Source organism: Pseudopodoces humilis, chromosome 25 (assembly GCF_049639895.1).
Source record: "Pseudopodoces humilis isolate 2021_Gansu_Grassland_sample_001 chromosome 25, ASM4963989v1, whole genome shotgun sequence".
NCBI classification, from domain to species: Eukaryota; Metazoa; Chordata; class Aves; order Passeriformes; family Paridae; genus Pseudopodoces; species Pseudopodoces humilis.
Genome location: NC_142224.1, coordinates 1,485,484 through 1,500,993, shown reverse-complemented (window position 1 = coordinate 1,500,993; position 15,510 = coordinate 1,485,484). Strand labels below are relative to the sequence as shown.

General features: G+C 55.4%; 1 protein-coding gene across 2 annotated transcripts in view; it reads right to left on the bottom strand.

Moving 5' to 3' along the window:
* Positions 1–666: 666 nt before the first annotated feature.
* The window catches only part of KIRREL3 (kirre like nephrin family adhesion molecule 3), a 350,972-nt gene continuing 336,128 nt past the window's right edge, over positions 667–15,510 (bottom strand). Inside the window, exons 13-17 of one of the 2 annotated variants that reach the window (XM_088066785.1) lie at positions 15,061–15,096; positions 12,323–12,430; positions 8,588–8,697; positions 2,444–2,530; positions 667–1,555 (exon numbers count right to left, since the gene is read on the bottom strand). In XM_088066785.1, coding sequence (XP_087922911.1) covers positions 1,112–1,555; positions 2,444–2,530; positions 8,588–8,697; positions 12,323–12,430; positions 15,061–15,096 — 785 coding nt within the window. In that variant the 3' untranslated portion in view covers positions 667–1,111. The remainder of the gene's footprint in view (positions 1,556–2,443; positions 2,531–8,587; positions 8,698–12,322; positions 12,431–15,060; positions 15,097–15,510) is intronic. The other variant, XM_088066786.1, reaches the window with a different exon arrangement.

Below are 15,510 nucleotides of genomic sequence, written 5' to 3'. Positions count from 1 at the left end.
ACAGCCCCCCTGGGTGGGGGCACCCTGGGGTGCTTGGCTTTGGGGTCTGCCATGGCCCTTTGGTGGTGCAGAGTAATTTAATTAATTTAAATGCTTATTTATGGTGGAGCCTTCACCCAGGGCCCGCATGCCACTGGTGTTGGGGACAAGAGGCCTTGGGTGGGCTGGTGTGTGCTTAGCTCCAGGGGTGGGCATTTGCCACCATGGAGGGGTTGACTGGTGCCTTCTCCCTGCTGGTGTAGGGTCCCCTCTGCCCCCTGGGGCCGCAGGTGTTGGGGGGACCCATGGATGGGGGTGTTGGGGCTTGTGTTGGCACCCAATAAAGTCCTGGTGAGGCTGGGATGGGCTGGGCACTCCTGGGGCCTGTTGGGGGGGATGTGAGGGAGTCTTGGGGCTGTGAGTCGCTGGGAGGGTGGCCTGTCCCCATGCCCTTGTGTCCCCGCATCCCCTTACCTGTTGTGACGCCCCATCTCCTGGCTCCCACGCTGGGGCTGTGCGGTGCCAGCTGCCCCGTGCCTCAGTTTCCCTCCAGCACCGGCCATTTCTGCCCCCACGGGGCCTGCCCCGGGAGGCCATGGCACACCCAGGCTCCAGGCCAGGTCCGTGCCGGGACAGGGTGCTGGGGAAGCTGATGTCCCCGCGGGGTGGCCATCAGCCCAGGCGTGCCACGAGAAACACCTCTTGTATTGACCGCGGTGCCGCGATACAGCGTGGAGAGGCCCTTCCCGGGGGGTCCCTGTCCCACCGCTGTCCCCCCCTCCTGTCCCACACGGCGGGACCCCCCGACCCCCCGAAACGGACTCTATAAGAATGGACACGGAACAGCACGAAGGAAGGGGAGGAGGCGGCTGGGAGAGGGCAGCGGGAAGCGGAGGCGAGCGGCTGTGGGGCACCGCCGAGGGAGCGGCTCCCCGGGGCTCAGCGCGTCCTCAGCGGGGTTGTGCTTAGCATGTACCAGGGCGGGGGGGATGCTCGGCCGGTCCCCTGCCCCACAGCCCCGCTCTGGGGGGGCTGGATCCGGCCTCTCCCCACCTCCGCTGCCGGCGGGCGCCACTGTCCGAGCACGGAGCCACGGCGCCCACGCGGAGGGTCCCGAGCGTCCCCGGAGGGCTCAAACGTGCGTCTGCATCCGCCTCTGCAGGGGCCGGCTGGGGTCTGAGTTTTGGGAAGACGACTGGGAATGGTGGGAGGAGGATGCAGAGGCCTTGCTGGCCTTGTCGAACTGCACGTAGCCGTCCTGCTTGCCGCTGCTGCTGATGCTGCTGTCGCACTGGGTGTCGAGGAAGGAGCTGCTGTCGCTCATGGAGCCGCGCTGGAACTCGCGCTCGCACAGCTCGATGGAGCTGCTGCCCATGCCCAGCACGAAGCGCTGGCTGTAGTCGTAGAGGCGGCTCTGCCCGCTCAGGGTGCTGTAGATGTTGGTGAAGGACATGCCCGTGGGCACCCGCTGCTTGCCGGCCGGGCGCAGGTCAGCCGGGCAGCCCGACAGCGAGATGGTGGGGGTGGAGTGGTGCTCCTTGAAGGTGTTCACGCTGTAGTAGCCATTGGTGGGGTCCTGGGGAGTGGGAGAAGCGGGGCAGCTTGCTGAGGTCTCCTTGGGTACCATGGCATTTCGGGTGCCCACCCTGCCAATCCACCCGGGACATGCGGGGCTTAGAATCATCGAATATCCTGAGACCCACCTGGACCATCCAGCCCAGCCCCTGGCCTGGCACAGACACCCCCAAATCCCACCCTGGGCATCCCTGGAGCTCTGTCCAAAGGCTCCTGGAGCTCTGGCAGCCTCGGGGCTGTGACCATTCCCTGGGGAGCCTGGGCAGTGCCAGCACCTCTGGGGGAAGAGCCTTTCCCTGATGTCCAACCTAACTCTGCCCTGGCCCAGCTCCAGCTGTTCCCTCAGGTGCTGTTGCTGGTCACAGAGAGCAGAGATTAGAGCTGTCCCTCAGGAAGAAGCTGCAGACCCTGAGGAGTCTCCCCTTGGTCTCCTCCAGGTTGAACAAGCCAAGTCACCTTAGCCGTTCTTTGTATGAACCCTCCAGACCCTTCCCCATATTCATAGCCCCCCTTTGGAGGACACCTCAACCACCAAAACGTCCAGCAATGTCCTCTTGTGCCATCAGTGGATTCCAGTCTGTTCAGCCCCCTCCACACAAGTCCCCCTTGCACAGCACTGTCCTGGCACCACACCTCCGTGTTTCCCCTAAAATCTGCTAAAAGGGGCCACAAAACAGTTCCAGCATGCCAGAGCCTCTCCCTGTACAGGGACAGCCCTGTGGGACAGGCCACCATGGGGACAGCACAGGGACAGCCTGCAGCAGCAGTGCTGGGTGTGAGCTGCTTCTGCCCTGCTCCCAGCACCCCAGCCCCTCTGCCAGGAGTGAGAGGGGGGCTCTGACCCCGGCTCTTCACTGGGGACAGAGGCAGGCCCCAGGATCCAGCTCACCTTCAGGTTTTGAAACTCCTTCTCCTCCTCCTTGAGCACCTCGAGCTGCTTCAGCACCGAATCCTGCTGGAACTCCCCCCGGTCCATCTAGGAAAGGATTCAGGCAGGGGTCAGCAGCCCTGGCTCCGCCTGGCCCCGGGTTCCCCATCGCCCCCAGGCCGTGTGGGGTGAGCCCCACATCCATCGGTAGCCCCAGGGCACTGGGGAGTTGCCACCTGCTGGATTCAAGGACTTGCCCAGGGCCCCCCAGCCGTGTCTGAGGGCGGTGGAGCCGGGTGGATGCACAAAAGCCACACAATTCCCTGGCTTACAGATTGTTTTTCCCTGTTTAGGACAGAAAAAGCCGGGCTGATGCAGAAAACAAATTATTTACCTTGGTGACTGCTGGGGCTGCACTCACCTGCCCAAAGCAACACCCCCAAAATCGCCCTTTTTTTTAAATTTTTTGCTTCCCTTCTTTCTTCCCTTTCCTCCTCAGCTGAACTTGGCTGCCTCATTAGTTTTCCTTTGAAGGCTGGCTGTGATCGGGGGAGGCGGAGAGGAGGGGCAAGGTGCACATTAATTACACAACGGCTTTAATTACCCTTCCTTCAGCACGCGGGACTGCAGGAAGCAGGATAATTATCAAGGCAATTTCTCAGTTGCCTTTTTTTAGCTTCTCCCGTATTCACCGGACGCTTCCAGCCCGGCTTCTCTGGGATCACAGCCCCACATCAGCCCCAAAATCCCCTTTTATTGCCCAAATTCCCTCCTCTTTAAGATGGTAAGTGGCGGTGGAAATTCAGCCCGCAGCACTTGCTGTTCATCTCTCGAAAGCCTTTGATGTGGCTGTTAAAGGCAATAAATTAAAGTACCTGAGTTTTCCTAGGGAAAAGAAAGCCAGTACCAGCCATTGATTTACCAGGATAAATACAAGTGTCGCCGAGGATTAAACGAGTGCAGCTAAATGGGATGTGCAGGGATTTTTTTGCTCTGCCAGCCCTGGCGACCCCCTCGATTCTCTAAAGCATCTCTGCAAAGGCAGAGACGGGGGGTGTTAACCCTACCGAAACAGCTCCCAGCTCGCAATGAAAAAGAAAAACCACTTCTCCTCCTTGAATTTGACTTCTTTTTTTTGTGTTGCTGCGGTTGACCCAAGTGGGCAGGGCCAGACCCAGAGACTGAGGGGGGAGAAGGGAGGTGGGAACCAAGGGACCAGTCCCACTGTGACCAAACCTCCCTGCAACTAATGCCGGGTTTGGTGGGCTGTTTTAAGCCATTTTATGTTGTCTCTTGAAGTGATGGTGGGAATGATCCAGGCACTGGGATGCTCCTTGAGCCCCGTGGGGACCCTGCCTGTCCCCGGGGCTCTGAATTTGGCTGCACCTCGTGGATTTGCAGGGAGTCCCCAGATGAGGTCCACAAAGCACCATCACATCATTGAACCTTCAATTCTCCCATTGCATCTAGTCATTAATGTCAACTTTATTAAAGTTTTACACCATTAATTAGTGGGCTGTGGGATCCTCGTTAGTGTGATTTCTGCTTTGTCATCACTGAGTAAACACCAGGAAGGGACAAAAGTTAACTCAAGTTCACTCCATCACCAATATTAACGGGGATTATGAAGGGGGAGAGGGAAATACATAGAAAGAGAGACCAGACACATCTGAGTGTGCTGGCATGGGATGCCCCAGTGTCATTTCTAGATTTTTTCCAGATCCATGGCTTTCTCCAGCCAGGTGACAGCACCAATATGCTCTGGGCCTCGTTGTGCAGGTGGCTGAGGATATTAATGCCTGTTAGAGCCACCATTCCCATCCTGGGAACCTCATGCCCACACTTAATCCTGCTTAGCACTGCCAGGCACCAGCAGCCTTCCCCATCCCCAGATCATCACAGGTGGGGTGTGAAGTCCTGTCCATTCCCAAACCTCGCCGATGCCTCCTGGATCAGCGTGGCTGAGGGATGTGACAAATCGCATCCCCGCATCCCTGACCGCCCCTGCTTCGGTTTTCCCCACTGCAAAAGCCAGGGACACCCTCCAGATCCTGAACATCACCCCAGCCTTGTTGTGCTGGCTCGGGGAGCACATCCCTGCAGAGCAAAGCTCCTGCCCAGGGTCACTCAGTGCAGGGAAACACTGGCTGGAAGCAGCAGGCAGTGCCGTGCCTCCCGGTCCGCTCTGGAAATGTGGAGCTCCCCCACGTTTCACACCACCAAATGAAGCCTCTGAGATGGAGAATCCAGCAGGATATTAAATTCTTGTCTTTCATTAGTGGACACAATATATTTTTTTAAATGCTGTTTCAGGTCCCCGAGTATCCTCCAGACCTGGTGAGCTCGAAGTGCCTCCCCCTGCCAGGTTTAATTACAATATTTATGGCTGGTTGGGTAATTGGATGCCACCTGGCAGCTCTTGTGCGGGCCAGACGTCACCAGGCTGAGGGATGCTGGTGACGATTCTCAACTTCCTCTGCTCCCAGGGAGGGAACAAGCCCAAGAACCCTTCTGTGAATTCCCAGCTCGAAGAAACTTTATCACCTTCAAACACCGGCTCTGGCCTCGGTTGCCCAGTGCCGTGAGCTCCGCTGGGTTGGGTGTAGCTGCTCACCACGGGAGAAGCTGCAGCTCCTTGTCCCACCTCTCCCCAAAATCCTGTTTCTGGATGGGCTGGTGCTGCTGGAAGGGCTCAGCTGTGAGGGAGAGATGCTCCTCAGGCCTCCCAGTGAAGCTGGATGTTGTGGAGATGCAGCTCGGGTCCAATTCAGACCCGGCTCTGACAGCTCAGGGTTGCTGGTGTTTCTCAGAGTGGCAGTGGCCACCAGGCACATGGAACATGGCAGGGAAAGGGATGCTGTGTCCACTGGGCTGCAGAATGGAAATTCAGAATGGAAATTCTGTTTGATTTTTCCTCTTCCACTGGGATCTGAGCTGAGCACCTGTCTGGAAAGGTGTGTGGTGCTGATCACCTGTGAAGGCTGTGAACAAAGTAGGAACAGCCCTTGGAGTAGAAGGATGGGTTTAAGGAGACAGGAAAAGTTAAAGTTGTCACTGGATTGATTATTTTGACTATTTCACTCCAAATATCAACCAAAGGTGAGGCCTGGCCACACTGGATCCCCTCTGATGGAAAGGATGATCCAGAGATGGAGATCTGTGGGGTGCCCCTGCCTGCCTGTCACTTTGGGGTTGTGTCTGACTGCTCATGGCAGTGGGGATGGCTCCTTTGGGATTATCAGCCCCATTTCTCAGGTGGGGAGGCACTGGGTCCGACCAGCCAGGAATGAAGCCGGCCGTGCTAAGGGAGGAGGCTGCCGATGCCCTTCATCTCCCTCCTCACAGCCCAAGGCATCCCGCAGGAGGGAGGATGTGGCTGTTGTGGTTTATCCTCCCCACCATCAGACCCTTTTCCAGGTTCTTTCGCCTCCAGCCACGAGAGCTGGCAGCCTTTTCCCTGCCCGTAGGCGCTGCCTGGCAGAACAGCTCTGGGGGCAGGGGGTGGGAGTGCTGCCGAGGCAATATGAACATATGCAAATCAGCCAGCGTGACGCGTATCCTGAGGTGTTAATGAATTTATAGATGCATGAATAATTACTTGTGAAAAGCACGGTGGGCTGCGGAGGTCACAGATGGCTGGAGAATGACAAAACAGAGTTTGGGGGAACGGAGAGTCACGCTGGCTCTCTGTGACAGAGCAGGACGCCGTGGGAAACCGAGGAGCAAAGGCACATCCACGGTGCTGAGGATCCTGAAATTCAGCAGGAGCAGGTCAGGCTGTGCTGGGGTCAGGCTCGGCTGAGAGGCCGGGATGGGGTTGGGATGGAGGAGATATTTGCCAGCTTGGCTGCTCCTCGTTAACATCCACATTAATGACCCAGAGCCCTGGCATGGCAAGGACAGCCACAGCTGCTATGAAACTGCAAGGTGTGATGAGCTAGTGGGGGTGAGGAGATCACCTCAAGGGATGGAGATCTCACAGGACACTCAAAGAAGGCACATGGGGAAGCAGAGGGAATAATGCTGGCACTGGGAGGAGGGAGAGCTGGAAAATCCCAGGGTGAGGACAGGGAGGTGCTGGGCACTGCCCTCCTCCTCCTGCTAGAGAGGTCTCATTGCTCCTCATCAGCAAGAGGAAGTTTGTAACTCGGTCCTTCATTTCACTGATAAAGTTGGAGCATTTTATCAGGAGCCTGTTTGGCATCCAAGGCTGGGTGTCTGCTGGCTGGAGGAGGATGCCCACACCTGCTGCTGGACACAGCAAAGATGTGGATGAAGGACAGAGCAGGTCCCTGCAGACTCTGAGGAGAGAAGGAATTGGAGAGTATTTCCTGGGAACGTGCTTGTTGAGGGCAGATGAGGGTGGGGACGCCTTGATCCAGGCAGGGGAGGGGGCTTGGATGCCTTCTCCCTGCAGGTAGGATCTCCCAAGCCCTCAGCATCAGGGTCAGAGATCATGGACCACCTCTTCCAGCTCCTGAATGGCGCTGATCCAATGAATCATTTCCAACTGCTGTATTTTCAGGAAAAATACCTGGATTTGGCCAGGAAAGGGGAAGAATTGCCCTCTTCCAGTCCAGCCAGGCTGTGAATCTGTTGTGTCACATCTGCAAGCACTCAGCTTTGCCTTCCCTGCTCACACTTAAACAGTTCCATTGTGCCATGACCAAACCACCTCTCACCAGTCTGGCTGATAAACCCAGGAGCTCCACAACCTCTCCCTCTAAGGCATTTTTTCCCAGCTCTCAAACAAATGTTGTCATTTTTTTCTGCACCATTTCCACCCTGCCAGAATCCTCATTGCAACGTGCCCAGCTCAGCTCTGCTCCATTCCCAGCCTCACCAAGGCAGAGGCTGATGTGAAATCACACCCTGGCTCCTGCAAATAACCTAAGAAAGACCCCAGGATGGCTTCTAAAATCCTGTGTCTGACCTCCCACCACCATCCTCTTCCTTGTTCACTCTGGTAAATGTTCTGTTCTGCTGAGGTTCCGTGTGTGCTTCCAGCCTGGCAGTTATGGTCTGGAGTGGGATTTGGGATGATCCCAGATGTCCCTGTGGGAGCCAGATCTGGGCTTAGCACTGCTGATCACACAGATGATGTACAGGGTCCCATGGAGAGTAAGCTTCTCACTCCTCTTCATCCCAGCAGATTGCTCCAAATCCAACCCCAGCCTCCTCTGTCCTTCCAGCCTTGCAAATCCCACCATGGACTTGCAGATCTCTCAAGGCAAAGCTCTACTGGCAACAAAGGGTCTTGCACAGGAACCTCAGTGGTGCTGGGATAAGTTGCTGGATCTCCACCTCCTCCTGCTTCATTGTTTGGAGGCTCCCTAGCTGGCAATCCTGATCATTTCAGCAAGCAATTCCACCCACCCTGTGATGATCAGCCTTGCTTTCCCACCACGCATTCATGGAACAGCTTTTGCAGGCAGGACATACAAGAGCTGCCCAAGAAATTGAGGTATGGGAGGAAAAAACCACCCAGCAGCCACTGGCTTCTTCAATCCCGTTCCCCTTTCCCATCTACTCTTTTATCTCCTTTTGTTTTGCAGGTTTCTTTGCCATTTTCCAGCTTTTGTCACCAGCAAGCGAAAGCCAAGACAAAGGGGCCGAGACACAGGGAACAGACCGCAGCACCCAGAGGGGCTGGAGGCGAGGATGCACCAAGCTGGGTTTCCTGGGATCTCAGGCATCCTCCTGTTGCTCTGCCCGTGTCTGTCGGTGTCCCCGGGTGGGGACAGTGGCCTCGGGACACCTCGGTGACACCTCCCGTGCTGTTCCAGAGCCGGGTGCAGCCACAGCCCCGGCGTGTGCATCCAACCCTGTGCGCACACCTCGGTGCTGCCCTCGCTGGTCAATGAACTCGTTATCACCCTGTGTCTCCCTGCCCTCTGCAGCTTTCCGGGTGAGAGGTGGCAAATTTGCTTTGCAATTAGCCCGGCGGACAGATGGGCCACTGCAACAAACCCCTCTCCCTCCTCGTTAGCCAAGTTTCACTCCAGGAGTTTTTATGGCAAGAGGATGTGGATCTCGAGAACAGGATTTTTGGAAGAGCATCTTTGCCTTCAGTGGTTATTACGGGGCTGAACGATGCTTGTCTGGGCTTGTCACCATCAAACTTTGCCCGGAGCAATAGCTTAGGGAGGGGGAGGAATTCCTTACCATCAGCTGCTTGATGGTCGGGTGCTCCTCTGCCTCCCTGCCCGAGGCCGGCTCCTTGTGCACGATCTCCACACGGATATCGTTCTTGGCAGAAACCACACCCTTGAGATCTGGGACAACAGGGAGAGTGAGAAGGGAGTTAGTCCGAGGCAGTGGTGGAGCTTCTGCAGGAACCTAACTGAGGATTCCTGGCAGCAGCAGAGAAAATAACCCCGGCTCAGCAAGCCCACTGGAGAGCTGGAGGAGCAATATTTGTGTTTCCATAAGGCATGGGCAGCTCAGACTCCTGTGGGAATTCCTTCTGGAGCTCGCTTGGCCTCTGCCACACTCACGGGGCTGTTACCAGGGCTGGGCTGTAGCAGAACTGCTCCCACAGGGAGTGAAATCGTTGTCCAGCCTGCTGATCCATAGGAAATACTGCTCCTGAGGGATGGACCAGCTCTGCCCAGGCACTGGGAACCCCTGAGAAAAGCCTCCCCCAGTCTGGGGTGCAGACATCACATGGAAAAGGCCAAGCAATGAGCACGGATGTAGCCAGGGATGTTTTATCATCTCCAAGCAGCCTGGAAATGACAATGGGAGAAGAGAGAAACATTCCTGGAGAGACTCCCTGCCTTCCCTGAAGGTGTCAGGCGTGCTTTGAACAAGTCATTTTAGCAGAATTAAACCACAGACGTGGAGCAGCGGGAGCAGAACGGCGGCACAAAGCTGAGATGAAAAGCAGAGATGGAGGCAAATCTGAGCAGCAAGACCTCAACAGCTTTGAAGCTGGCCCCCAGCCACGGATCTGGCTCTCACCTCCCAGGATGGCTGTGCCAGCCCAAAAACTGCATTGAACTGCTGGCTTGTCAGATCTATCTCCAGCTGACAGATCCAGCAGCGCCCTGCCAGGCCAGGATTGTGGGGTTCGGTCCAGAAAAGGCTGGACCCTCGGGAATTTTATCTCTAATCCAAACTGAATGACGTAACCAATACCAGCTCGAAGCTCTGTCCTTGAATTCATCTCTCCTGGCATCTCCTGTCCTCCACACCTGCAGCCCCCAGACCTCTCCAAGGCTCAGGGCACAAGGCAAAGCCTTTCACTGGGAAGTTACTACAGCTTATTTTTTTAATGTTGTCCTGCTGGGACCACATTCCTGGTGCTGGAGCCTTTGTCTTTAATCACAAGAAGCTAATCAGTGTCTTACAGCTCCTCTCCCAGGAGTGTTCCCCCTTAAATAACTCTGGGCTGTTAAGTCACTGAAGATATAACAACAGATGTGCAGTAAATTTTTTTCTTTTTCAGAGCCTCCAAGCTCGGTGTGTCTGCACCTGGTTCCTTTTTTTTTTATTTTTTTTTTCTGCATTTTCCCAAAACATGGTCAGGAATTGCCTCCCCCATTGATGTTAGCAGTGGTCAGTGGCTGGGTCAGGGGATTCCTTCTCCAGAGTTACTGCTGGGTCACTGTGTCCCCTCAACACAACTGTTCCCGCAGCCTGCACTAGGTTGTTGTTGTAAATGATGGCACAATGCTCCAGTATTTGTCTTGGGAGAGGAATCTGCAGTCACCCTGGCAGGAAATGAGCCCTTCTCCTGATATCCAAGTGCTCTGTCAATCCCATCATTCCTGAGCTGATCTCTGTAATAACTCCGCTCATCGCACGCCGCTAACAGATGAAATTCCTTTCCTCACCTTTCAGCCTGGTGTCCCGACCCTCCAAGCTGGGGTAAAAGCTCATCCACCTGGCACATCCAAGTCCTTCCCTGCGAGGTTCTGCACTCTGAGTGTCACTGGGGTCTGGTTCAGCTGCTGATGCTCCCAGTTCCCCCCAGATACAAGGAGAGACTCTGTGTTTGTAGCTTCCAGTGGCTTTTGGAGCCAGGCAAAGGGGAACTGAGTGGCCTCAGTGCCACCAGCACCCCATGCAGGGATCTCAGGCTGGGAAATCCCACCTGCACCCTGGATTTGCTGCTGTCCCCAGCTGGGTCTGGCTCTTCCCATAAGGTTTTGGGGAGGGGTGATCAGGGCAGGGATCTCTGCTGATCTCTTGGGTGATCTCTTATTCTGATCCCAAAGTGAAGCCTTGTAGGGAGCACAGGGACCCCTGGCCTGGCCTGGGGATGCTGCTGACCTCTCCCCAGGGGATCACACTGCCAGGGGAGCAGCAGAGCAGGGAGGATGCCCAGACCCAGCAGCCTCTGATGTATTGGAGACCCAAAAACCTTTTCTAAATGGGGTAGCACCAGAAGAATGGAGAAAAGGGACCTCAAACCTTGCCACCAAGTCCCCAGTGCCCTCTTTCCACAACCTATTTTCCCAGCCCTGGTGAGGAAAATGCCTCTTCTTTCTGATTTACCAATGGGATAAATAACACAAGGCATTTGGCTGGGATGGCCTCGTCCCCTCCTGACTGTCCCCTTGAAGAGCAGCCCATCCTTGCATGCCTCCAGCTTGTGAGGGTTTAAATCCCGGTGTTTTTACCACCTCAGGGATCTGTTGTCATGGCATTCCTGTGAAATCCTGTGTCCTGTAAAGAGCCCTGCACCATCTGGTTCCATCAAACGAGAGGGAAATAATGAACCACAGGCTCTCTGTTGCTCTGAAGGATGTGGCATGGGATAGAAACAGCCCCTGGACATGGGAACACGGCTTGGCCCTGCTCCGTTCAGGTGCTTGCATTGTCCCTTGCTGCCAAATGACCTCCAGGACATCAAACTGGCTTGATCTTGAGTCCTGTCCATCAACAATCCTTCCCCAAAAAGCAAGAGAAATTGCTTCCCCTAATTAATTAATTAATTGATTAATTCTTGCTAATGGAGGCTGTAAGAGTTAAAAAAAAAAAAAAAAGGATAAAAACGGGGAGAGGCATCATTATCACACTGAAAATTAAACACATTTCTGCAGTGGGAGGCTGTGTGTCCTTACTGAATCCAAGAGCAGCCTGGTGTCTTTGATGGCTTTGTAAACCATCAAGGGGAGGAAAAATAAAAGAACAACAACTGGGATTTCTGGCACACATGTGGAGAGTTTGGCATCCCAGAATCCGCACCAAGCGTCTCACAAGCCGGGAGCAGTGCCAAGGATCTCCTGCTCTCCCCAGAGGCTTGGAATGCTCTAGACAATCACAATTCTCCCTCCTGGTTTGGTGCCTTTTCATGGAGCCCACAATCCTCTTTTAATTTCGTGGTGTCTTTTTAATGAGGCCAGACAATGCCACACTGCTTCCTCCTTCTCCTGCTCTACCTGCATCTCTAATGTCACTTTAACTCATATTCCCACTGCAGCCAGACTCCAAAATGCACAAGTCCCATGAAAAGCCCCTCTGCTGGCTGTCATTCCTGCCAGGAATATGCATGTCAGGAAAACTGGAATTAAAACAGAAGCAGAACTGTGGAGGGTTTTTAAGCACCGATGTGGCACAGTGAGGATGCTTCTCCCTCTTGGACCTCAGGATTTCTCCAAGGGAGAGATTAAGAAGTCCCCTGCACACCTCCTGAGCTGCCTGTGCTGCTAACAGGGATCAGCAGTTACCCTCCATGTTTTCCATAAACCTTTCCCTTTTCCCACAGGGCTGCCATTTGCAGCAAACACTTGGTAGACCAACACGAGAAGCAGCTTGTGCGGAGAAGTAAATTCAGCCAACCGTGTCATTAATTCAGGCTCTGATTTCTCCCCGCTCCACTCGATTCACCCTCTCCCCAGAGTTGTCCCCCCAGCCCTTCCAAAGGGATGCAGCGTGGTGGGTGACACTTACTCCTCTGGGAGCGGGCGCAGCAGAAGGCGACGATGGTGGCCATCAGCACCAGGAACGCCACACCGGCCCCCACGGCCACCCCGATGATCACCGCCATCGGCACCGACTCTGCAACAGGAAGGAGAGGAAGCATGAAGTGGGATGAAGGTCACAGAGGGGGCTTTTCCCCCAGGGACCCACCCCTGGCTATTGGCAAGAGGCTCAGTGATGAGCCCAGGGAGGTGTTTGGGGTCTCCTTCCCTGCTCCCCATCCCTGTTGGCACAGCTGCCCGTGGGACGCTGCAGTTTGCACAACCCTGCTCGTTCTGTGCCTCAGTTTACCCTGGGAGGAGAGGAGGGGGGAGCCAGAGGAGCAGATTAGCTCTTGTTAGTGCCCTGTGGGTTAATGAATGAGCTTCTCTAAAGGATGAAGTACAAAAGAAGACTGTGTTTTAATATTATTAAGAAAGAGAAATGGCATCCGAGCAGGATGAAGGATAACTTAACCCAAGCCATCATTCACAGCCCCTGCCTATTTTATATTCCAATTTCCTGCCTTCTCCTGTGGCTTATCAACTGTCATCCTTCCCAAATTCCTGAGGGTGCTACAAAGACTGGGACAGGAGGGAAGGCCCATGCTGGGGCTGAGCACTGCAGGGTGAGACGTGTGGGCAGGGTTTGTGGGAGGCAGAGCAGGGGGTGCATCCTCACATCCTTCTGCCTACAAGAACTCTGTCATCAAGTTCCTGGTGGGGATTTTGGGCTGTGGCTCAGCCAGCAAAGCTGATTTATCTATGCAGGCCCTGGCAGCAACTTGTGAGGTGTGGGGAGGGCAGAATGGAAAATCACACTTGTGGGGAGAGGGTCAGGTTTGGAGCCCCAAGCCTTGTTATCCCCATGCTCTGTCTCTCCAGTTCTCCAGGCACAGCTCTGACTGTTGGGCTGGATTAAGGAGGGGCAGAGCTGGGCAGCACTCACACTGTAGGACACCACAGCTGTGGGTACCACAAATTGCCTTCCTCAGCTGGGATGATAAAGCTACATCCCAAAAATCCTCTCCCCTAAAGCTGCAGGTAGCTCTAGGTCCCCATTCCTTTTCTTTCTAAAAACTCTGTAGGATCTTGTGAACCAAAAGTGGGATAACCCTGGATAAGATCAGGTGGGAGTGTGTCCTCACAGCTTTCCCGGACACCTCCTTGGAAGGTGTTTTCTCCTTGGAGCCCCTGCCTTGGAAATGGATGGGATGAATTTATGGAAAAACGTATGCAGAGAGGTGTCTCTCCTCAGAGGTGTGTGCAGATGGGGGGCATGAATGCTGCTGGACCCTGGGGACACAGGGGGTGACCCAGCTGAGAAGCAAAGCCCAGGGATTATCGCTTGACTGGGGGATACAGGAACCATTTCCCATTGCCCTCTGGTGTGGAGCTGGGGTTGGGCACGAATTTCATCCTGGGCCTGAGACCACAGAGCCCACCTGTGCCTTCCAGCCTTCCCAGGGGGGACACACCCCTACTGGCAGGACTGGGAGCAGTTCTTGTTCCACCAGCATCCCCTGTGTAGTCAGCAAAGCGTGTCTTCCTCGTTACCCAATCCCAGGTGGGACAGGGGACTTCTAAAGGCACTTCAAGGTGCCCTTAAGCCATGGCTGTGGAGCTCCTGGGTCCTGAGCCCTAATTTGGGAGCTGCAAGGTGGTCCCTTGATGTGTCACATGTCACTCAAGCTGGGCCACTGCTGACATGACTCAAGTGGCACTGAACCAATCCATCACCAAACCCCTGAGAGTGCCCAGGTGGTGGAAAGGCAAATCCCCTCAGTCCTCTGCTGCCTCGAGCAGGAGTTCAGGGAACAGGGTCCAGCTGCCCCAAGAAGCTCACCCTAAAAATCAGAATCCTCCAACACAGCAGCTGAGCCATGGCACGAAGAAACCGGGATTTTCTGAGGCCGCCTGCTCACCAGGGCTCCTGCCAACTGTTCCTGCTGTTCCTGTCAGTGGTAGTTCCTGCTGGGATTGTTTTGGCCTTCCCAGGTGAATATGGAGCAAGGGGCTGGAGAGACAGGAGCCTGGAGGCCCTGGGAGGGCGGGCTGGCTCTCAGCTTTGGGGAATGGGATCTGCTGGGCTGAGCTCAGAGAGAAGCAGGTGATGATAGGGATGAAGATGATGAAGAACCATGCAGGGAATGGAGTGGGGAAAATGTGCAGGACTCTCCTGAGCTGGGGTAAAGGTAATTGCAAAAGGGCAGTGACAGAATGTTGGGGATGGTAAATGGGGATGGGGCAGATTGCTGGCTCCCCCAGGAATCCTGCTCTGGGGCACAGGATGAGGAACCACAAGGGCAGCACATCCTGCAGACCTACCCCAAGATCCATCCAAACCTGCTCTGGTGCCAATTGATGCTGGCCAGCACTCTCCCACTATGCTGAACCAAGCTGATGTCTGTAAATGACCCTGGAAACATGTACCTTTCCCTCTTTGTTTTTGTCCCAAAGTAGCACTCTATGGGACTTCTGCAACACTTTAAACATGGCTGAGTAACAGCATTCCCCTCCTGGTGACTAGGGAGCTGGGGCAAAGAAAGTGCTGCTTTCCAGAGTGCTTCAGTGGCACGGGGGGCACTGGACCACTCCAGCTTCCCAGTCCTGCCCCAGTCACTGCCCTGCAGCTTCCCTAAGTCCCTTCCTGCCCTATGGGAAGCAGCCCTCAGGTGTGGTAATGGCTGGGGACAATTCACATTCACCGGCAGCTCATGATTTCCATACCTGCTTGAATACCAGCTCCTGATTTCATTTCCGTACCTGTTTGAAAATAAAGCAAGTGTCCACAGCCTTGCACAGCCCACGTGCCCACCACAGCCTTGCTGAGCGCTCAGCCCTCTGCTCTGCTCTGCTCCAGGGCTGGCCCCATGAAGGGGATGGCCTCTGCCACCTGTGGTGTCCCCTGGCCTGGGCAGGGCTGTCCCCTCTGTAACCCTGTGGTGTCCCCTGGCCTGGGCAGGGCTGTCCCCTCTGCCACCTGTGGTGTCCCCTGGCCTGGGCAGGGCTGTCCCCTCTGTAACCCTGTGGTGTCCCCTGGCCTGGGCAGGGCTGTCCCCTGGCTGGCCTAGCAGGGACTCCTGGATCTGAGCTTGGAGCTGGCTCGGCTGCCCAGCCACCCTCCGCTGGGACCCAGGCTCGCCGCTGAGCGCTCCCGCTGACTGGCAGACGACCTGG